This window comes from Garra rufa, chromosome 10, assembly GCF_049309525.1.
Source record: "Garra rufa chromosome 10, GarRuf1.0, whole genome shotgun sequence".
NCBI lineage: Eukaryota > Metazoa > Chordata > Actinopteri > Cypriniformes > Cyprinidae > Garra > Garra rufa.
The window spans coordinates 41,411,150-41,434,576 of NC_133370.1; the positions used below are offsets into that span (position 1 = coordinate 41,411,150).

A 23,427-nucleotide genomic window follows, 5' to 3' on the forward strand; every position below is an offset into this window, starting at 1 on the left:
GGTAAAGTGTAGTAGATTGTATGTTTTTACATTTAAATGTATTATTAGTGTCATTTGCTGAATTTCACTTTTAAAAAAGAAGCTGGAGAGCATGACGTCATATCACGACCGTTGCAGCAGCATCCGAAGGAATTTTGCATGCTCAATGTCTAGTGTGACCGGGGCTAAATACACAACTTGGAAAATAAAATACTGATACAATGCCACATTGTTTGGCTTTTGGTTGTAATTTTCAGTCAAAGAGAAGCTATGTATGTTTTCACAGCTTTCTTAGCAATAACAAGAGGAGAAAAAAAATGGGAAAACGTATGCAGACGAATAAAACTGCCTAAAGACCCACATCTTTGTTTTCTCCACTTTAGCCCTGATCATCATCATTTCAGATTAGGAGCGTGGATCATGTATCATTCAATTTGTTCTAGTTTTAATTTAAATCAAATGATTTGTGATATGGCTCCAAATTTCCTATATAAATCAAACGATTCACACTCCGATCTGAATAACGATTTGCGAACCCGCTGCAAAGTTCCGATCTGAATCAAATGATTTGCAATCCGCACTTAAAAGTCCCGATCTGAATAATGATTCCTGAACCATCATTTCAGATCACGACTTGGAATGCAGTTCGCCAATCATTCAATTTGCGAAATGATTCACAAACCCGCTCTGAAGTTTCGATCTAAATCCGAATTCTTGATCTGAAAGCAAACGATTCACGCTCTGAAGTTCCAATCTGAATAATTATTTGCGAACCTGCTGTGCAATTCAAATCTAAATAAAATGATTCACAATACGCGCTCCAACGTCCCAATCTGAATCAAAAGACTTGCAAACCCACTCTGAAGTTACGATCTAAATCAAATGAATCAAATGACGACGCAATGGTTTAACCAATCGGAGCGGTTCCAGTTTAAATGATGCACTTAATTTTTCAATGGCTTTCAAATTTAAAAAAAATAAATAGATTAAGTCAATAATGATTCGCAAGCCATTATTTCATATCAGGACTCGAGATCATGAATCATTCAATTTGCAAAATGATTCACAAACCTGCTCTAGTTTCAATCTTGATGATGATGCTATGCGCTCCAAAGTTCCAATCTGAAGAACGATTTGCGAGCCCGCTGCGCAGTTCCAATCTAAATCAAATGATTAGCCATCTGCACTTAAAAGTCCCGATCTGAATAATGATTTCATTTCTGAACCATCATTTCAGATCAGGACTTGGAGTGCGGACCAGCAATCATTCAATTCGCGTAATGATCACGAACCTGCTCCGAAGTTCCAATCTAAATCAAATGATACACGATATGCACTCAAACAATTCGTGCTCCGAAGTTCCAATCTGAATAATGATTTGCAAACCGAAGTTTTGATCTAAATCAAATGATTCGCAATACCCTCTCTGAATCAAAAGATTTGCAAACCCACTCTGAAGTTACAATCTAAATCAAATGATTTGCGATACGCAATTTGATGTCCTGATCTGAATCAAATGACTTGTGATACGCGATTCAGTTGGAGCACTTTTGCGACGCAATGGTTTAACCAATCAGAGCGGTTCCAGTTTAAATAACTCGCTCAATTAATCTGTTCCTTTTTTTGCGTCTTCAGCTATGTTTACACGACACTGTCAGTACTACACTGTTAGCCACTACTGGCTAATTTTATGACTAGGGATGCACCGATCCTTATCGGTCGATAACTTGCGCGTTTTGTCAGTAAAGCCGGTTCTGTAATCAGCGGTAAATGCCATCAGGTGCGTGATTTCACGTTGAGCCGTATATACTACACACAGCCGTTGTTCACTGACGAGCTGCGCACATTCACGTCGGTAAACAACGGCTGTGTGTAGTATATACGGCTCAACGTGAAATCACACACCTGATGGCATTTACCGCTGATTACAGAACCGGCTTTACTGACAAAACGCGCAAGCATTATCGGCCGTTTCGTATCGGTGCATCCCTATTTATGACATTAACGGAAAGTTTTTTGAATTGTTGCGTTTTGCGTAAAAAGATAAGTGCTTATTGAAAAAATAAACACTTATTTCATGATACATTGTCTTTCAATATCTCAAGCACTTTTCAAGTACCTCTTTGGGAATATTGCTGTTTTCAAGGGTTTTCCAGGCCTTAAATTTCAAAAGTCAAATTCAAGAACTTCAAGCACTTTAAGCACATTGTTTGAACCCTGATAAGGAAATTCCTTCAGTCCTTTTATAGTACTCTTGTGGAATAAAGATATTTTAAAGAATGTCTCAACTCTCCATGCAATAAAAAGTCAGTGGTGTCCAAAATAACACTAAACCCCATAGATGTTCACTGTATAGGTTAAAAAATAAACACAGACATTCTTCAAAATATCTTCTTTTATGGTCCACAGAAGAAAGCAAAGCATAGCAGGTTTGAACCACATGAGGGTGAGTAAGTGATTTTTCATTTTTCGCTGACCTAACCCTTTAACATAGTCCAAATTTGTAGCAGGACAGCCTGTGAGATATAGCAAACCTGTCTTCTGAATGTTAACAGTAGATGCTGAAGTCTCTGAACTCTGTCCAACAGTTTACTCCTTATCCGGGACCCCAGCTGCTGGAGCCGTGCCTGTAAAGATACAGTATCAATCCACACATTAAAAAAACAATGTTTTACAAGCTATCTGGCAGATTTATACAATGAGAGAAACTTCATAACTCTTTGCTGTCCTCACCTCCGCGGCCCACAGGCATTCCCTGCATCCCTTAGCTTGAAAGAGCAGACTCTGATTGGCCGTACCAACAGAAATAAGGGTAAGGGTCTCATTCTCAATGCCACGACCGCCTCGCTGAGCCTCCAGGGTAAACCAGTGACGTCCTTCCAAACAGAACGCCGCTCTGATATCATCTGACGTTTCTGACAGCAAGTAGAAAGACATACAAATGTTATTCATGAGAATACAGTTGAGGTCAAAAGTTTACATACACCTTATCTGCAAAATGTTAATTATTTTACCAGAATAAGAGGGATCACACAAAATGCATGTTAGTTTTTATTGAGTACTGACCTGAATAAAACATTTCACATAAAATATGTTTACATATATTCCACAAGAGAAAATAATAGTTGAATTTATAAAAAATGATCCCGGTCAAAAGTTTACATACGCTTGATTCGTAATACTGTGTTGTTATCTGAATGATCCACAGCAGTGTTTTTTTTTTTTTTTTGTGATAGTTGTTTATGAGTCCCTTGTTTGTTCTGAACAGTTAAACTGCCAGCTGTTGTTCAGAAACATAACAGCTTGTTTGCGTCTTTGTACAGATATCAGAAAGATCCCATTGTAAGGAACAAGTGGATAGTTAAAGGGGTTCTATTATGCTCTTTTACAAAGTCTTTATTTTGTTTTGGGGGTGCACTAGAACATGCTCTCATGCTTTGTGGTTTCGAAAAATGCATTATTTTTTACATAATTTACAATTATTACAATAGCTTTCTCCCCAGCCTGGCACAAATGGCTTGAATAGTGTCGGGTTTGATGAAGGCCCCCCTTCAGAAAAACAAAATGTGTTGTGATTGGTTAGCAGTCCCACTGCGTTGCGATTGGTGAACAGCTTAGTATTAAAGTGATTCTTAAATATGTTTTAAATATGGATATTTTTTCTTACAAAAACACATTGGTTCGCCACAGAGCCCAGTGAGGCACTTTTTATTATGGATCGATGCACTTTATTGGACTTGTTTTGGACTGAAAGAGAGAAACTCCAGTCTATGCCGTTCTTAAGCTTGGGAGTGCCAGGATCATTTTTAATATAACTCCGATTGCATTCGTCTGAAAGAAGGAAGTCATATACACCTAGGATGCATGGAGGGTGAGTTTAATACGCTACAGTAGTGTTGGTCCTATTGTCAGCCTGCGATCGCTGATACATGATACTATCATTATTGGCTAGTGAAGCTATCTACACTGTATAATGAATAAATATCTTACCACACACTGCACATGTCTACGGCGCGGCTCCGACGCGGCAACTGATGATTGTCACTCTAGTCAATGCTTGTGTTTACATCAGCCGCGGCTCCACATGCGTTTTGACCCTCTATACCGCACACGCCAACATAGCGGCTCCACCACAGCGACCAGAGCAGTTTGCGGACACTTTAGTCAAATGCTTGCATTTATACCAGCCGAAGCATCCCAGAAGCGGCTGTCCATGCTACCTCGCTAAATTTAGGCTAATCCCCCACCTTATCACTCCCCACCTGCCAACGATACTTTCCGTAGGCGGGGTAGATCTTGAAAAGGGATTTAAAAAAAAAAACTAAATATCTCCCTTTGGAGTGGACTTTGAGATTTCTAACTTTGTAGATGTTTTTTATACCCAAACATACGTACCACACACTAACTAAAATTCAAAAAGTGAAAAAGCATAATAGGATCCCTTTAATTTTTCATGGCATCCCTGATTATGTTTGAGGATTGATCTGAGCATTTTGTTTTGTAAATGAGGCACAGTGTCATGGAGATTTCACAAAGAAACATTTGTTGAAAGATAAAACGGTACTAGAATTGACTGCAGCTGCATCACAATCATATCATGTATCAAAGGACAGTACGTTTTTTAGGGTTAACTAGCACCATCACCTGTGTCGTATCCAGCAGCAGCTCGAAGGCATCGTTTTCCCAGCGCCCCCTCCAGCCAGAGCATGTCACTGCGATCTAGTTTTGCATTAACCTGGATCGCCACATTCCTGCCTGAAGACAGGGAACTGCAGGCCAGTTCCACACTCCAGTTTCCTACTTGCCACTGTAAATCACACACATTTGTTTTGGTATCAAGCTGAGGAAATTCCATTGTCTTTGATGGTTTTATAGTAAGCTTACACACTGAAATAACTAGAACCTCCTTCAAAACTTTAAGAAAAGTTAAAATTACTTGCAAAAATTTGGGCATTCTCTCATAATGGAACTATGAACACTTTCAGTAGCAGTTTAAGTACCTCTGTGATCAGCGAGTAGTTGGAGCGCTGACTGCTGCTGATGTTTCTCAGTGACAGTGTGAAGGTGTTGTGCTGAGGGTGTCCGGACACAGACACACGGCTGTGAGTGTACAACAGCTCCTTGCCTGAGTTCACTCTGTGAGATCCAGACCAAATTAAAGCCTGTGAGAAATTAATTAAAGCCTGATGTTACAATGAATGTTACTGCTGAACTGAATGTTTCAAAATGTAATTGTAATGATCTACCACAATTTTGAATCCTATTCATTTTCACGCAATATTAACGGTTGAGGTCTTGAAAGAAATTAATCTAAAAGAGCCGGTTGCATAGGGTTAGGGGTAAAAAAATAGTACTAAAATGTATACAGTTGAGGTCAGAGGTTTAAATCCTGCTGTAATAGTTGCATATGAGTCCTCACTATCACTAAACAAAAAAACACAGCTGTGGATCATTCAGGTAACAACACAGTATTTAGAATCAAGGGGATGTAAACTTTTGAACAGAGTCGATTTTATAAATTCATCTTTTATCTCTTGTGAACTATATGTAACCATCCTTCATGTGAAATATCTTATTCAGGTGATCCCACTTATTTTGGTCAAATAATTTACATTTTGAAAGGGGAATGTAAACTTTTGATCTCAACTGTACTTGCAGTAAGTGCAAACTAAATGTAATATTTTCTGGCACTTAATTGCATGTCATTTACAATTAAATGAATATGTATTAGTTTAAATTTGTATTAATCAATTTGTACAAAATTTTAGTGTTTGACTTAAGTAGGTACCTAAGTAACCTAGGTACATCTTTATGTTTAATTTCATAAGTACTATGAATATGGTTAAAGTGTACTGTTGAGTGTACTGACAGTATGTTTTATGGTATTGAAATATATATGTTGCATTTAAAGGGATATTTCACCAAAAAATGAAAATTACCCCATGATTTACTCATCCTCAAGCTATCCTAGGTGTATAAGACTTTATTCTTTCAGATGGAGTTGAATTAAAAAGTGTCCTGACTCTTCCAAGTTTTATAATGACAGTGAATGGCTGTTGAGACTTTGAAAGTCCAATGAAGTGCATTCATCCATCACAAAAAGTGGTCCACATGGCTCCAGGGGGCTAATAAAGGCCTTCTGAAGCAAATTGATGCGTTTGTGTAAGAAAAATATCCATATTTAAAACTTTCGTCTGTATGACAGTTAGCAGAAGCTACAGATTACAGTTATTATATATATATTATATATATATTATATATTATATTATATTTTTCCTACACAAACGCTTTACTTTAGAAGGCCTTTATTAACCCCCCGGAGCTGTGTGGAGTACTTTTTATGATGGATGGATGTACTTTATTGGACTTCTATTGGTCAAAATCTCAACAGCCATTCACTGCCATTATAAAGCTTGTATTCAACTGAAAGAAGAAAGTCATATTATATACACCTAGCCAGGCTTGAGGATAATAAGTAAATTTCATTTTTGGGTGAACTGTCCCTTTAAATATGTTTGTAAATACACATTTGTAATGATTAAGTTGCTGTTATTTACATGTGCTTTAGAATGTTAGTCAACACAATAAAATAAGTGCACTTTTAAAAAACATGACAAAAGATTATTAAAACATGATTTAAAATGCACTTAAAAGCAAAGTTAAATTACAAAGTGCATTTTTATACCATAAATATTCTATTATTTGCAAGTACAGTTTTTTAAAGATATACTTGTAAGATTTGAAATACTCTAAAAGTGTACATTCAATACAAACTGAAGTTCATGTCACTTCTAAAAAAATAAATCTTTAAAGCATTGTGTAACGACAAGAGGATGAATAGTAAAGGAACACTGAATCTGAGTGAGTATGTGATCTCACAGGCTGTGGAGGACAGAGGCCGATCTGAACATGATGTTCCAGACGATCCCTCAGGTTGGTGTGTATCTGAGTCAGAAGAGAGTGAGATGGACAGGGAGACGGAGAGACGTTTTGGGCCCCCAGCTCCACGAGGAGTGTGTGCATTCCTTTTACTCCTCCCTAAACAACAGACAACAAAAAAGAAAGATAATTTTAGATCCCAAGATCATAAATAAAATCAGTACAAAAAAGAAGTTTTCAATGCCTCAAATAATCCCCACCTGGTATTTCATGCTTTGTGTTATCCTCTTGTCCTTCCACTTGAGCTCTGTGTTTTGGGAGTAAGCCTTCCCCTCCCGAGCTACAGCAACACATCCCTCCATCTCCACTAGGTGAAGCAACGACTGTATCTGACAAAATACATACAGTTGAAGTCAAAAGTTTACATATACCTTGCAGAATCTTCAAAATGTTATTTTACCAAAATAAGAGGGATCATACAAAATGCATGTTATTTTTTATTTAGTATTGACCTGAATAAGATATTTCACATAAAAGACGTTTACATGTAGTCCACAAGAGAAAATAATATTTGAATTTATAAAAATGAACACTTGATTGTTAATAGTGTGTTTTTGTTTAGCGATAGTGATAGTCCCTTGTTTGTCCTAAAAAGTTAAACTGTCTGATGTTCTTCAGAAAAATCCCTCAGGTCCCACAAATTCTTTGGTTTTCCAGCAATTTTGTGTATTTTAACCCTTTCCAACAATTACTGCATGATTTTGAGATCCTTCTTTTCACACTGAGGACAACTGAGGGACTCAGCAACTATTACAGAAGGTTCAAACACTCACAAAAGCTTCAGAAGGAAACATAATGCATTAAGAGCCAGGGGGTGAAAACTTTTGAACAGAATGAAGATATGTACATTTTTCTTATTTTGCCTAAATATAATTTTTTGTCATTCAGTATCCTTCAGAAGCTACAGAACGAACTTACATGTTTTCCAGAAGACAAAATAATTTAAATTTACCCTGATCTTCAAATTTCTCTTAATGCGTCACGTTTTCTTCTGAAGCATCAGTTTGAACCTTCTGTAATAGTTGCATATGTCCCTCAGTTGTCCTCTGAGCAGTGATGTAATGATGCTGAGCAGTTATTTTAAATTGTAATAACATTATAACACATAATGCTGTTTTTACTATAATTTTGAATAAATACATGCAGTCTTGCTGAGCAAAAGAGACTTCTTCTCAAATGGCATTATCATAACAACCCTAAATCTTTTTAATAGTACTCTTTGTAAGCCATCTGGACATTATTGCGAAATAAACCTTGACAGGGTGAGTTGGATTTCGTATGCCCCTAAAGGGGTTCAATTTGTGATAATGATTGCACATTATCCTAATTATTACTTAGCTGCTTAGCAAAATTAAGTAATTACAGATAATAACAGTGTTTGTAAAATGGAAGTTGAATGCTGTGGTGTACCTGTCCTGGTGAGAGAAAGATACAGGCCTGCCCTCTGCTGGAATCATGATGCCAGTGCTCACTCAATGTTACAGAAACATTTACAGGCTTTCTATGCTCCCAAGAAAGACGGGCCTATAGAAACACGATACTTGTATTACATAGATTTTACAGATTCGATCTTAACAACTATAAGAAAGAAAGTTCAGCCTAGATGAAGTGTGGCAAGTACTACGGAGAGATGTATTAGAGAGTGGATTTGTATAGAAAGTACTGAGGAGGAGGCTTTGCAAATGTGGTGATTATTTGAGATCATAAAGAGTGAGAATAAATGAGCAGCTGTGCACCTGGTTGTTGTGGTCATGCCTGTGGTCAAGTCTGTTGGATAGGGCATGTATGTGAAAGTGAGTCAGTGTTGAAACAAAGGGTTGTTTCTGTTCCAATGGATCCGTTTGTCTGCTCACCAAAGTCCAAGAGCCTTGAACTTTGACCTGAACACAACACACATGAGAATTACACTACCAGTCCAAAAGTTTGGACACACTTCCCCATCAAAGAGAATGGGGAAGTGTGTCCAAACTTTTGACTGGTACTGTATATCTGAAAGATGTAATAACAAATGCCCAAACCACAACAGAACCCCTAAAAACCTCTGTCTGGCTTTACCTGATCATGGCGTTCAAACAGAATCCAGTCGACACTTAGATCACCTAGTTTTCTCTGAGTGTCATTCTCTACTCTAAGATCCAAACCCCAACCCTGAGTCTTTCCTATAGTAAGAAAGACATGTCAGCATTTCAGATTACAGTTTCTTGATTATACAACTGATGCCATGTGTGAACAGATCAGCAACTTTCTCTCCGATAGCAAGCAATGTGGCATATTTACCTGTCAGTTCTGGATAACTTTGTGGCTGTGTGACATCTGAGAAGTCGGTCTCTATTAAAACCTGATTCTCCCACTGTGCTCGGTGCGTGAGAGTGTGTGACCCTCTTTTTCCACCATAACGTGTCCTCACTGTCAGATTCCTGGGAAACAAGTGTAGCTAGAGGTACAGAAATAGCGCATTATTCAAAAGTATCGCATTTCATGTACCGCTAAGGTACGGTCACATTACTAAAACCATTATCCATTATTGTCCATTATTAGAAATGCAGTGATGCATGAAGCATTGCTTACGTAGGTGGTCGAATTTGTGTATTTTAACAGTGTTTGTGATGTAATTGTCATATGTAATCATGTAATCAATAAAAAGTAACTGTAGATTTGATAATTACAAGTGCTTAATTTTTGTAGTTGGATTACTTAATATAGATTACTGTAATCAGTTACTACCCAGCACTACAAATTAGTACAATTTCTGGTCAATTTTAGATGTCAAAAAGGTCCATTGTTCATTGTCAGTAGTGTAGTGAAAAAAAAAAAAATATTTGAGTGACTAACTTGAACCCAGTGCGAAATCTGAGTGGGAAAATATTTCACCCTCACTTGAAATTCCAGATTGTGTGGATTCCTTCTAAAAGCATTTTGCTGAACATCTGTAAATGTGACCGTACCTTCAGAAGAGATATAATACTACAACAGACAGGTAATTCCACTACCTGAGGTATTGAGTGATTGAACACCAGAACTTGTTTAAAGCCTGAGTTTGTACTGGAGATCTCCGCTTCAAAATCCAAACCTGAACCGCCAACCAGAAGTTCTGCAGTACCTTTAACTGAAGAGCGTGAGTGGCTTAACTGTAAGGAAACAACATGCAAGGCATTCTAATTAAAAACAACCATTTTCAGATATGCTAATTGAAAGCCACTTTGAGAAATGTGCATAATGTTCATAATGAGGTCAAGTGACAACAATCTAGCAGATTAAAGATGAATTTAGTAGTTTGGTGCCAGGTTAGGTTTTATTTCACATTAAGAAATGAACTCTAAAATCAAGTGAAAACTGTGCTCATAATAATGTACTCTTATATGTTATATCAGCTCATGAATTATCATAACAACAGTTATAACACATTATAATACTTGTGTATTTGAGGTTATAACTTTTAAGATTATGATTATTTATAACCCACAATGGACGGCATATTAAATCTACTTCATTTATAATGGACTATATCATATTACACTTATTTTTTACATTATTATTTTGATGGTCCCCCAAGTCTATTGACTATAAGCAACTTTCCAACTACATGTCAACTAACACTCCTGACTCAGGTTAAGGTTAGGCTAGATAGAAGGTTCAAATACTTCCAAAGTTACTTATAATCAATCGATTTGTATCAATAATACAAATGTGTCATTTTACACATTCATCTGATTTGATACCTGATCTCATGGCTCTTTGAGAAATATTATTATTATTACTTATAAGTGGTCTTTGTATACATTAAGTAAAGTGACATACGTAACACGGCAAGATATGAGACTTATATATATATATATATATATAATTTTTACTTATTTGTGGTTATAGCTTTTAAGAGTATTATTACCTCCTCATAGTTATAACGTAATTATAAGGGTATAATAATACTATAACCTTAATACTATTAACTTAATACTATAACCACAAATAAGTAAAAATTATAATACATTAAAACTGTTCTTATAAATACTCATGAGGTGATACAACATACTATGAAGTTGTTGTTTTTTTATAATGCATTATGCATTCATTATAATGCCTTAATACCCTTATAATGTATTAGAAATACAGGCATCATAGAAAGTATTACCAAATCCTGCTTAGCAATGCCCAACTGGATTCTTTTTGGTTGAACAGGTAAGGAATAAATTATTGTGTAGATCGCACTCTAAAACTGACCAATATCAGTGTAATTTACTTAGAAACGGTTTCTACCTGAACTCATGACCAAAATTTTTACCTGTGGGAAATTTTTCACAAGATGCGAAATACATACCAATAAGTATATATCACTGCAGTTTCCAACAAAAATCAACACTAGAGGTGGTAAAACAGCGAGAACTTGTAATCGTTTTCGTACAACGTTAATTACAGCTCCATATATTTCGCTTTTTGGACGTAACAAGCTTGCTTGGTAACTCGGCCGGCACAGAATTAGACTTAAAAACCATGAATCGAAAAACAAGCTAAAACGGCATGATTGTGTGTGTTTTTATGTCACATTCGCTTTTGTTCTTACTATCAGGTAGGTTCAGGTGTAGTGCAGATGGTACGATATTTTAAAACGGCACAGAGCATTAGAGTTATAGCGCCATTCAATGGAGATTTCAAGTCAGAACTGCGGTGACATGTAAAAAACCAACGTCACATAAAACATACCATATGTACGTTCATCTGTTCCGGGGGAAACACTCTTTTAGCGCCACTCATTGGACATTTCACACTGAATATATAATAAAACGTACATGGCACTATGTATTTTGCATATTTGCGAAAACCTTCCCAGAGGTACTTTTTCGTCTTGCGATGGCAGTGCAGCATTTAACACCACTGTGGTATCACTACGTTAAGTACATGAAGAATAGCGATGCAAATGCTAGCTAGGGAAGTACTGAATGCACCTTTAAACTGTTTGGAGTACTATTCCTTTCAAAAAATTACCACGGTAATTAAAAAACATTAAATCTGATTGTGACATACCTGTGATTTTGAGTGAAACTCAAATGGCAGGTACGGATGTAAAGCTGATATGTTGTGGGAAATGTTCAACAGTAGTCCAACGCTAAAAAAGTAGGATAATTAGTTGGATTAGTTACATTTCACCAATAAGACAAGATAAGAGAGACAAAAAAATACATTTTGTGATATTTCCTACAAGACTACTTTACCTGGAGGTATTGTGGTGACCTTGAAGATCAAATGAGAAAGCTGAACTGCTGGAGTTATAAAGACTGGTTCTGATTCCAACCTAAACAAACACAGGACGGGTTCAGATGTTCCTCACCATATGATACAAACACAATCCAATGTTCATAATGACCACTGAACCGTTCTTCAAAAGTAGGAAACGCTCTTGAATGTTCTCACCCACGTACCTTCAGTGAGTCTTCCTGGTCTTGCCCAAAGCAGGCGCCCAGCAGGTGGCCTATGTCGATCCCCTCTGTGCAGTTCACCTGTAAAAACAAGCCTCCGTGCCTTCAGTTTGCTTTGCTCGTAGGAGAGGAGTGTGGAATCAGAGGCATTTCCCTTCATCAACATGGGAAATGACCCAGAGTGTAAAAGGGGTTTCTGGGGCATCCATATGGATATTAATGCATACTAAACTGATGCTTGCTTATTCTTCAACAAGTGATTATTTCTCTGTGTTTAAGTGATCCACATTTAACCTATAAGGTTTCAGGACTAGCACATTCATCTATTCCACTGCAAAAATCTGCTAGTTCAGGAGTTCCCCGACTTACTTTCTTCTGTGAAACTTAGTTCACTTTCAGAATAAAAATTTCCTGATAATTTATTCACCACCATGTCATCCAAGATGTTGATGTTTCATTCTTCAGTCACAAAAAATAAGGTTTTTGAGGAAAACATTCCAGGTTTTTTGTCCATATAGTGGACTTCTGTGGCCAATGGTTTGAAGGTCCAAACTGCAGTTTTATTGCAGCTTCAAAGGGCTCTACAAGATTCCAGCAGAGGAATATGGGTCTTATCTTTCTTAAAACAATGAAAATGTACAGTCAAGCCCGAAATTATTCATACCCCTGGCAAATTCTGACTTAAAGTTACTTTTATTCAACCAGCAACTATCAGAACTTATCAGAAAGTTTGTATTCTGGAAGTGAATACACTTCTCTTTTAAGATGTTTTAACAAAATGTCTCAGTTAACACAATGGAAATCAATGATAACCAGATGTGTTCTTCTTCTTCAACAACATTCTTGATAATATCTTTTGTGTTTCACAGAAGAATGAGGGTGAGTAATTTCGTATTTATTGTATTATTATATTAAAGGGATAGTTCACCCAAAAATGAAAATGTGATGTTTATCTGCTTACCCCCAGGGCATCCAAGATGTAGGTGGCTTTGTTTCTTTAGTAGAACACAAACAAAGATTTTTAACTCAAACCACTGCAGTCTGTTAGTCATATAATAGCAGTCAATGGTTACCAAATGTTTAAGAGTAAAAAAAACATACACAGACAAACCAAATTAAACCCTGCGGCTTGTGACGATACATTGAGGTTGACACAAAACGACTGGTCTGTGCAAAAAACTGAACAGTATTTATATCATTATTTACCTCTAATCCACCGTTCTTCTGTCCTGAGCGTGTTCACCTAGCTGGCGCGTGGGAGTAGATGCACGCGTGGAAGTAATCTGTCACGCGTAAACGTCACTCATTGTTTACATAGTGCATATTAGCCTCTCAAAATGGTAATTACTTGTGCTTATCCTGACTCTGGAAACCGATTAAAAACTAAATGATTATGTTTACTTGTGCAAACTCATCTGGGAGTGTTGACTATTTTTTACCAACTACATTGCCAGATCACGTTGATGTGTCACACGCCGGTTGTTGTGAACGCACTCCATAGAGCTGAATGTTCCAGTGGATCAGAGGTAAATAATGATATTTAAATACTGTTCAGTTTCTTGCACAGACCGATCGTTATGTAACTCAAGACCTCAATATATCGTCATGAGCTGCAGGATTTAATTTGGTATGATTTTATTATTCTGTGGTAATTTGTAAATCTTGGATGCCCTGGGGGTAAGCAGATAAACATCAAATTTTCATTTTTGGGTGAACTGTCCCTTTAAATAATGGTATAAATGAAGTTGTTTAGCAGAATAAAAGACTGACTGTCATACTCATAAAAAGACAAAATACCATAAAAGCCCCATAAAGTAGTTCATATGACTTATTACTCATTATTCGCTGAACATCTTGACTTTCGTCAGCTCAAATCTTGTGAATTCATTAATACACAGCAACTTCTTTGTTTGCTTACAGCCAGGAAGTTCAGCCAATTCAATGGCATAGAAGAGGAACAAGGAGGAAAAGAAACTGCACAAACACTGCATTTGTTCTTGTGTGTCAGCTGGTGTAAATGAGATCTGAGATCTATGGGAGCCTTTCAGCGATTCACAATCTCTGAGTGATTCTCTAACCTGAGAGTGTCCAGTAATTTGTGTGTTGTGGTGTGAACTCTGCTCCAGTGTGGCTGTTAGGCCGCTGGCTCCTGCATGCAGCTCTAGCTGGGCACAGACGCTGCTATCATTCCAGTTCACATTCACACCTGCGCTGCTGTTCAACGGAAGCCCTACTCCAATAGACAAAGACAGAAATGTGTTACACTCCACTACACAGCCATAACAAGAGTTTGCTAATGTTGCTGAACATACCTGCAGAGCAAAGCCAAGGGGAAGAGGGCGACAGCTGGGTATAAAACCTTCTGCTCCCACAATGTGATAAATTACTGCTAATGTTTACACACAGTGACTCTTCCACAGCAACTAGGCATAGTAAGGCACTAAGATCTTCTCCAGACTTCCTCTCATGCTGATGAGTCAGTTCCAACCCATATACAGCATCATCCACTACTACAGTCAGCTCTCCTGCACCACAAACACACAACAACATGAGAGTAGCAAGCCCTAACATGTACAGTGCTGCTTGAAAGTTTGTGAACCCTTTAGAATTCTCTATATTTCTGCGTAAATATGACCCTAAAACATCATCAGATTTTAAATTCATATTTTTTTTTCCTGAAAGTTGACAAAGAGAACCTAATCAAACAAGCGAGATAAAAATATTTTCTTTGTCATTTATTTATTAAGAAAAATGAACCAGTGTTGCAAAAGCTTTCAGTATCTGGTTTGACTCCATTTTGCTGCGGTAACTGAAGGTAAAGTTTCTTGTAAATGCTGATCAGTCCTGCACAATAACATGTAGGAGGTTTAGCCCATTCCTTAGTGCAGAACCACTTAGCACCTATGAACTGCTTGCTTAGGTCTTTCCACAACATTTTAATTGGATTAAGGTCTGAACTTTGACACTAACTTTGTTCTTCTTTAAACATTCTTTGGTAGTATGACTTGTGTGCTTGGGGTTCTTGCTGCATGACCCACGATCTCTTGAGACTCCTGATGTTTTCCTTTAGAATTTGTTGGTATAATTCAGAATTCATTGTTCCATTAATGATGGCAGGCTGTCCTGGCCAAGATGCAGCAAAACAGGCCCAAGCCATGATTCTACCATTATGTTTCACAGATGGGATATGATTCTTAAGATGAAATGCAGTGTGTTCTTTTCTCCGAACATAATAACTTCTTATTTAAACCAATAAGTTCTATTTTGGTTTCATCCATCCATTAAACCTTTCTTCAATAGTCCTCTGGCGTCTCCACATAATCTTTAGCAAGCAATTTTCTTTTTGGAGAACAGTGGCTTTCTTCTTGCAACTCTGCCATGCACACCATTGGTTTCTTAGTGTTCTCCTGATGGTGGGCTCATCCACATTAACATTAGCCAATGTGAGAAAGGCCTTTAGTTGCTTAAACATTACCCTGGGAACTTTTGCAACCTTGCAGACTATTACATGTTCTGCTTTGGAGTGATCTTTGTTGGTCGACCACTTCTCGGGAAGGTAACAGTGGTCTTAAATTTCCTCCATCTGTAAACAATCTGTCTGACTGTGGATTTGTGGAGTCCAAACTATTAGAGATAGTTCTGTAACCTTTTCTAGCCCGATAAACAACATCAACTCTTTTTCTGAGGTCCTCAGTAATATCCTTTGTTTGTGACTTGATTCACTTCCACAAACATGATCAGACTTTGATAGATCCCTGTTGTTTGAATAAAACGTGACATTTGATAGTCATTGCACTGATTGAAAACACATCTGCACAGATGGACTCTAATTTCACCTTTAAATTAACTGCTAATCCAAGAGATTCACATACTTTTGCAGTGCACAGATATGTAACACTGGATAATTTTTCTTAATACATAAATAATAAAGAAAATATTTTTCTCTCACTTGTTTGTTTGGGTTCTCTTTGTCTACTTTTAGGACTTTTAGGTGAAAATCTGATGATTATTGGGTCATATTTATGCAGAAATAAAGAAAATTCTAAAGGGTTCACAAACTTTCAAGCAGCACTGTACATATGAGACAAACACATTCAATTAGATGCTGTATTTGAGCTGTGAACCATGTGTAAAGAAATGAATAAATAAACTTAATTTCGTCCCAAATTTTTGGTTTTAGTTTTGTTCTAAGTCAACCTCCCTGAATGATATTAAACTTTCTAAAACTCAACTTGTTTCACTGAAAAGTGAATTTGCACACTGAGTAAATGCATCAGCACATTAATCTTGGATTTACCTTCAGTTAGACCCTTCGACTGAGTTAGTACTCCAACCAGACTAGCTGAATTAGGTAAAGAAGCAAGATCTTGTATTGAATTGAAAATATCTGCTGAAAGAGATAGTTGCAACTCTTGATCATCCGGTAGAGCTCCACTCAAGTGAGCACTAAACGTCTCTTCTTTCTTTTTTACTGTACACTGCAAGAAAACACTAAAGAAAAAAGATAGATGTTAAAAAAGAAATGGAAAGAAAAGGGTAGCAATAAAAAAAAATGATGATGAGGCACAGTGAATATTTCATCCCACACTCAGACATAAACGCTGATATCTGTTTACCTTTCCGGGGAAGAATTAGCACTTAAATGAATACGACCATCAGAAGTGACCCCTGGGAATAAGGTCTGATGAAAACCAGTATGGAAGCCCACAGTATTAATGCCTTTTTCCACCTTGTTGTCTAGAGTAAAGTGAAGTGTTGCATTTTTTTCATTCGCCTTCAGGCTGATAGAACTGCTGATGTTTCCAAGAGGAGATACTGTTATCGCTGCTTGTGCCTAGAATATCATAAAAACAAGCAAAACACTCAACATCAGCTCATACCATCATCAATAGATCTCAGAACTAAGAAATATGCCATTAATTACTTGCAAAATGCCAGTTTATATGGTATTTACATGGTAATTCTTGGTGTCAATTGTTACTTTCCCATCAGAATGATATTCAAACTCGCTGTTATTCCTGTGACTCCGGAGCACCTCAATATCTAGGCTGACAGAGGTCGGGAAATCCAGCTGGAAAAAGACTCTTTGTTTAATTCTACTTACAAAATTGTAAAGGCACAACACAACAATGCTGTTAAAAAGTCTGAATTTGATTATTTTAATAATAAATACATTAAAAATTGCCCTTATTGTAGTTTTTGTTCATGACAGGCCGCTTTTATGGATGCATTTTATCACAGCAATGTACTGTATATTGTCAAGGCATTGTCAAGGCATTTCGCATGATGGTAAACTAGAACAGAGTACTAGACATTTGCTAACTTGATTACAAAGATTACAGGCAAGTAAAAATAAAGTATGCATCATTTACCTGAAACAGCTGGGACAGGTTGGCTTTCATTGTAATACCTTGCTGAGATGTAGTTAGGTCATGAAGTTGTATTTGACCAAAGGCTGTAAGTATTTCATCATTTCCAGTCCACAGCCTGCCCTGAATTTCATGAGCAGTCTTCACAAAAAGGTGAAGATGGAACATTGACAGGAACAAAGACAAAATGTTGACCAATTTTAAAATTACGATCCTATATAAGATTTAAAGTGATATAACGTGGCACTGTTCTGAGATACATAAAATATTTCTGTCAGTTTACCTGATGGTTTTGGACAGTGACACAGATCTTTGAGTCTTGGGGAATTCTCTCAGTGCTGAAAGACTGGACAATTGATGAGCACACCTAAAATAAACCACAGTGTATAAGTGTATCATTGGATCATTCATTCAACTGATTTGTTCAAAAAAAAAAAAAAACACTGATTCATCCTTCTCAGGCTAAATACTTTCTAGACCTGCCTTTCTTGTGAGACTTTTGACCTCCTCAGCATTGAATGCTAGAATGAGTCTGTTTAGTAGGTCCACATGGCTTCATCATAATGTTTCAACCCCACAGTCATAGCACAAAAATACGAAATTTTAAATTAATTTTAAAACTTAAATATTAAATATAGACGCATATTACAAATGTTATAATAACTGACTTGCAGAGCAGTGAATGACAACTGTCTGTGGTCTCCCATTGGTTTATCTATTGGAAAGTTTAGCATTATGTGAATAATCTACAACAGAACAACAGAAAACATATGCTTCCATCTCCAAAAACATTTTCGTCTTGCATTACATAATGAAATTGATCAAGCTCCGTGCAGATTCATTTTCACTCATTCTTTTTCATGTTCTGACTTTTTGATTCAGTGACTGAATTATTCACTCAACCATTTATTTAAACAACACCGATTCATTCAGGAACTAAATAAATGATCATCTTTATGTTTTATGAGTGAGTCACTGAATCATTCACTCAGTTAATTCGTTCAAACAGTACTGAAAAGAAATTTGATGTGCATTAGTGAGTCATTGAATCACTTACTCAACCATTTAAAAAAGTAATTGAGGAACACAACTACTGTGTTTTTCAAAACTGTTAATTCTGTTTTGGTTTTGTTTGGAATTGTTTTCACTGCTACAACAAAAATAGACAAAAGCAACTGGCAATATTGTGTCTAAAATGAAAATGTGCACCCTAATAATATCTTGTTTACTGAACTGTTGTATTATACCTGTTAGCATTGCGTGTATGGCCTTAGTATTTACATCAAATTTTAATTAAGCTAGCCAGTAAGCTCACATACTCTGACATACTGCCAGGACTTAAAGGGACAGTTCACTAAAAAATGAATTGCCCCAGGATTTACTCCCCCTCAAGCCATCCTAGGTATATATTATTTTTGGCAAACACAATCTGATTTATATTAAAAAATATCCTGGCTCTTCCAAGCTTTATAATGGCAGTGAATGGGTGTTGAGATTTTGAAATCCACTCGGCACTTACTTTTACAACAGTTAGCAGAAGCTAGAGATTACAGTTTATAAAGTTTTAAAAGATATTTTTCTTACACAAATGCGTCAATTCGTTTCAGAAGACATTTATCAACCCTTCAGAGCAGTGTTGAGTACCTTTTATGATGAATAGATGCACTTTATTGGACTTCAAAATCTCAGCACCAATTCACTGCCATTATAAAGTTTGGAATAGCCAGTACACTTTAAATATAACTCTGATTGTATTCGTCTGAAAGAAGAAAGTCATATACACCTAGGATGGCTTGAGAATGCGTAAATCATGGGGCAATTTTCAGTTTTACTATTCCTGTAAGCTTAATTCTTGGGTAAATATGTTGGGTGACTCTACCATAACAGTATGGCTCAATCCCAATTCTACCCCTTACCCCTACACTTAGCCCTACCCCTCCGTTTGGCGCGTTCACGTGAAGGGGTAGGGGTGTCTCATTTCTCTTTTGGTTGGAGGGGTAGGGGTAAGGGGAAGGGCCAGATAGCCCTCCAAACGAAGATTTTTCAGGACCTCACTTCAAACGAAGGGCTAAGAGAAATTTCCAACATGGCTGCTCACTCGAGCAAGCAGACTCGTAAATATAAGTAATTTTTGCCTTTAATAAGGATTTTCATGACAATGTTTCATTATATGTATATTACCTTCAATCTTGTGTTTGTGTTTATGGTGTTGTTTTGTAAATAAACGTTTGCAAAAAAATCGCTAAAGTTTGCTAGCAGATAGCACTGATTGCACGATCTTACAAAATATATTTTTATGTCATATACACTTGACTGCATGTTAGAAACATGAAAGACCAGTGGCACGGCAATTTGCAACGGTGGTGTAGTGGAGGGTGTACGCAGGTATACGGTGTATACACACTTCCACTTTTTAAATCCCCTCTGATGCGCATTATTCAGTGTCCTGCATTCGCCAAAATCATGGCAGTCCACCACATCCAGTCATGTGAATAAATGTAAATATTCGCTCAAAACACCCAATAAAGGCAGTGATGATGCAGTCAGGACCGTGGAGCCGGCTTGCTTTGAAATGTATTTAATGATTGCGCCTAATGCACCTGCGCCCGATACGTCTTCCGCACCAGTAATTTAAATCAGTACATAATAAAAAAGATACCTTACAAATAAAAAGAAGCTGATTTTTACGATCAGAAATTTCTTAAACCAGTGAACCCCTGTAAACATTTTAGTCCAAGGATCCAGAAAACGAATGCGTTCAAATAGAAAGTTCAAAACGAAATTCACAAATGAAGCATATATACTTCTCCAGGCACCACTACACTGATTAGCAATTTGCCGCGCATGTGATAATGCGTTGTTTGTTTTGCTTACGGCCACATGTGAATGAACGGTGCGTACACCGTACATTTGTACTTTTTGCAACATGACAACATTTTGACATCTTGGAATGAGTGATAAACATCTGCGCATGTCCTCTGACGTAACATTAGGAACTAGCGACAACGTATGATGACGTATCACAGTGTTGTAGTGGTGTCCCATTTCTTAGGGGAAATATTTTAGCCCTTCCCCTTTACACTTTGTTTCAAGGGACAAGGGGAAGGGGCGAGGGGTAGGCGAAGGGGTAGAAAATAGAATTGGGATTGGGCCTTTATATACTGTAATACAGCCTATTAACATAACTACTACACAGTGTGTTGATAACTTTTAAACTCACATATGGCTGCTGTGGCTGAAAACCCAGAGTAAGGACATGAATAGCCTTTTTGTTTCCATGGACAAGAACCTTTGACTCCAAAGTGTAAACCTTCTGATGTAGATCACTTGTGAATGTCTCCTGGAAGATGAGACTCTGAGGGAGAAACTTGAATGGTTGTCTGTTGGAAGAAGCAAACATAAAATGTGTATGGATATAAAGTAACACAGCACTGTGGATAAAGTCTTAAAGGGGTCCTATTATGCTCTTTTACAAAGTCTTTATTTTATTTTGGGGGTGCACTAGAACATGCCTTCATGCTTGGTGGTTCGAAAAACGCATTATTTTTCACATAATTTACAATTATTACAATAGCTTTTCCCAAGGCTGGCACAAATGGCTCGGTTAGTTCCAGGTTTGATGAAGGTCCGCCTTCCAAAAAACGAAATGTGTTGTGATTGGTTAGCAGTCCCACTGGGTTGCAATTGGCTAACAGCTTAGACAGCATTTCAGTCCTGCCACGCCCCTTCCCAAAGCAGCGAGTTCCGTGTACAACTGTGCAAGCTAGATTAAAGTGATTCTTACATTGTAAATATGGATCGCTAAAGGAGGCTTTTACTGACCCCTCCGGAGCCATGTGAGGCACTTTTTATTATGGATTGACTTTTTTTTTTACTTTTACAATGGAGAGAAACACTTCTATGTCTATTTCGTTCTAAAGCTTGGGAGGAAGGAAGTCATATACACCTAGGATGCATGGAGGGTGAGTAAATAATACGCTACAGTAGTGTTGGTCCTATCGTCAGCCTGCAAGATTGCCGATACATGGTATTATCATTATTGTGCTAATTTATTTAATTATTTACATGCCCGAAACCAGCTCCAGCATAACGCTAGTGAAGCTATCTACACTGTACGATGAATAAATCTTTTACCACACACTGCACATGTCTACGGTGTGGTTCGATGCGACCACCGATGATCGTCCCTCTAATCAATGCTTGTGTTTACATCAGCCGCGGCTCCGCATGTGTTCCGACCCTGTGTACCGCACACGTCAATGGCGCGGCTCCAGCACGCCTACCGGAGCAGTTTGCGGACAGCCAATGCTTTAGCCAATGCTCGCGTTTATATCGGCTCGCTGAAGCATCCCAGAAGTGGCTGTCCATGCTACATGGCGAATCCACCACCTCGTCCCTCAAAACACACCAACGATTCGAATTGCCGTAGGCGGGATTTATTTGAGTGATATTCTAATGGACAGTGTTGTGACATCATAGCATCTGGAAAACAAACACTGTAGTCCAAAGGAGCTGTTCGTTGTAGTTCTTGAAAAGTAAATTAAAACTAAATATCTAGAAAAGTGGACTTTGAGATTTGTAACTTTGTAGATGTTTTCTATGCCCAAACATACGCACCACACACTGACTAAAATTCAAAAGGTGAAAAAGCATAATAGGACCACTTTAATGTTCCTACTGCTGTCACCATTATCATTATTGTCCTTAGTCGCTTTCATATTCCAGACAGACCTGAAGTTTAACTTCCATCTTTTCTGGTAAATCTTCTTTTCCTTCCGTATCTCCTCTATGGCACCCTCCATCTGTAGCTCTGCATAAGGGTTTTTGAGATCCGACAGGGTCATTGTCATCATCAAAAGCCTCTTCTTTAGCTTCTGCTCAGAAAGAAAACAATAATAAAGTCCAAAACAGCTAACATTCCATGTGAATGTGAAAAGAAACCTGGTTTACTGGTACCTTATCCAGAGTACTGAGAACTGCCGAGATATTGAGGTCTTGCTTGCCATAGCCTGAACTTATTTCCAGAGTCTTCACCTGCTTGCCATTGACTACAGAGATTTGCCCGTGCAAAGCTGGTGTCCAGGCTGTGCTAATGGAGTATGAAGCTTTAATACCACGCTTGCCAAGCAAGTTCCATCCACCAACCTTAAAGACACAATACACTTAAGATCGTGCACTTATCCTGAAGTTTCTTCAGGGAGTCATATGAACATTTCTACAGCTAAACAGGGTTAGGAATGAGGTACCTTAAGAGAAATAAAAAGTGAGAGGTGATAGATGGTATACACACCTTAATATAACTGACAGTTGGTGTAAAAAGGTGTAGCTGGCCTTGTCGTTCTTTGCCCCTGTCCTTGTGGAAACCCTCCACTGTTACACTTCGGATGTTCACCAGTTTCCGTGTGGTGACCTCAGAGCTGAACTGTGTGATGCCACGCTGGGGCTGAGTTAGTTTTTGAACTATGTATACGTAGAGCCAGGGGGTATCCATGTTGAATGAAGCTATGGATATAATATATACAAATGACAAGTACAGTTTTACATGAACTAGCATATTAACATGAACTGTATGAATTCATTGCACTCTTTCAAATGGGCCCTTTTCAATAAAATCCAGGGATGCACTCCACGTCAACAATAAGACAATAATTATTTTTATATTTCAGCTAATAACTGATAAATTGCTAATTTTATACTGACTTGTCTAAATCAAAGCCCACCACAACCCA

The 23,427-nt window shown here is 37.5% G+C and overlaps 1 protein-coding gene across 1 annotated transcript in view; it reads right to left on the reverse strand.

Annotated features, from left to right (window-relative positions):
* Nucleotides 1-23,427, reverse strand: part of LOC141344897 (uncharacterized) — a 91,300-nt gene that overhangs the window by 32,926 nt on the left and 34,947 nt on the right. Inside the window, exons 29-53 of the mRNA XM_073849791.1 lie at nucleotides 22,989-23,200; nucleotides 22,655-22,843; nucleotides 22,430-22,572; nucleotides 20,919-21,078; nucleotides 17,982-18,065; nucleotides 17,702-17,839; nucleotides 17,284-17,400; nucleotides 16,946-17,163; nucleotides 16,627-16,820; nucleotides 14,642-14,854; nucleotides 14,446-14,562; nucleotides 12,333-12,424; nucleotides 12,126-12,205; nucleotides 11,938-12,019; nucleotides 9,909-10,046; nucleotides 9,196-9,352; nucleotides 8,974-9,077; nucleotides 8,655-8,798; nucleotides 8,329-8,442; nucleotides 7,119-7,247; nucleotides 6,859-7,017; nucleotides 4,980-5,141; nucleotides 4,624-4,786; nucleotides 2,713-2,894; nucleotides 2,514-2,606 (exon numbers count right to left, since the gene is read on the reverse strand). Coding sequence (XP_073705892.1) covers nucleotides 2,514-2,606; nucleotides 2,713-2,894; nucleotides 4,624-4,786; nucleotides 4,980-5,141; nucleotides 6,859-7,017; nucleotides 7,119-7,247; nucleotides 8,329-8,442; nucleotides 8,655-8,798; nucleotides 8,974-9,077; nucleotides 9,196-9,352; nucleotides 9,909-10,046; nucleotides 11,938-12,019; nucleotides 12,126-12,205; nucleotides 12,333-12,424; nucleotides 14,446-14,562; nucleotides 14,642-14,854; nucleotides 16,627-16,820; nucleotides 16,946-17,163; nucleotides 17,284-17,400; nucleotides 17,702-17,839; nucleotides 17,982-18,065; nucleotides 20,919-21,078; nucleotides 22,430-22,572; nucleotides 22,655-22,843; nucleotides 22,989-23,200 — 3,584 coding nt within the window. The remainder of the gene's footprint in view (nucleotides 1-2,513; nucleotides 2,607-2,712; nucleotides 2,895-4,623; nucleotides 4,787-4,979; nucleotides 5,142-6,858; nucleotides 7,018-7,118; nucleotides 7,248-8,328; nucleotides 8,443-8,654; nucleotides 8,799-8,973; nucleotides 9,078-9,195; nucleotides 9,353-9,908; nucleotides 10,047-11,937; nucleotides 12,020-12,125; nucleotides 12,206-12,332; nucleotides 12,425-14,445; nucleotides 14,563-14,641; nucleotides 14,855-16,626; nucleotides 16,821-16,945; nucleotides 17,164-17,283; nucleotides 17,401-17,701; nucleotides 17,840-17,981; nucleotides 18,066-20,918; nucleotides 21,079-22,429; nucleotides 22,573-22,654; nucleotides 22,844-22,988; nucleotides 23,201-23,427) is intronic.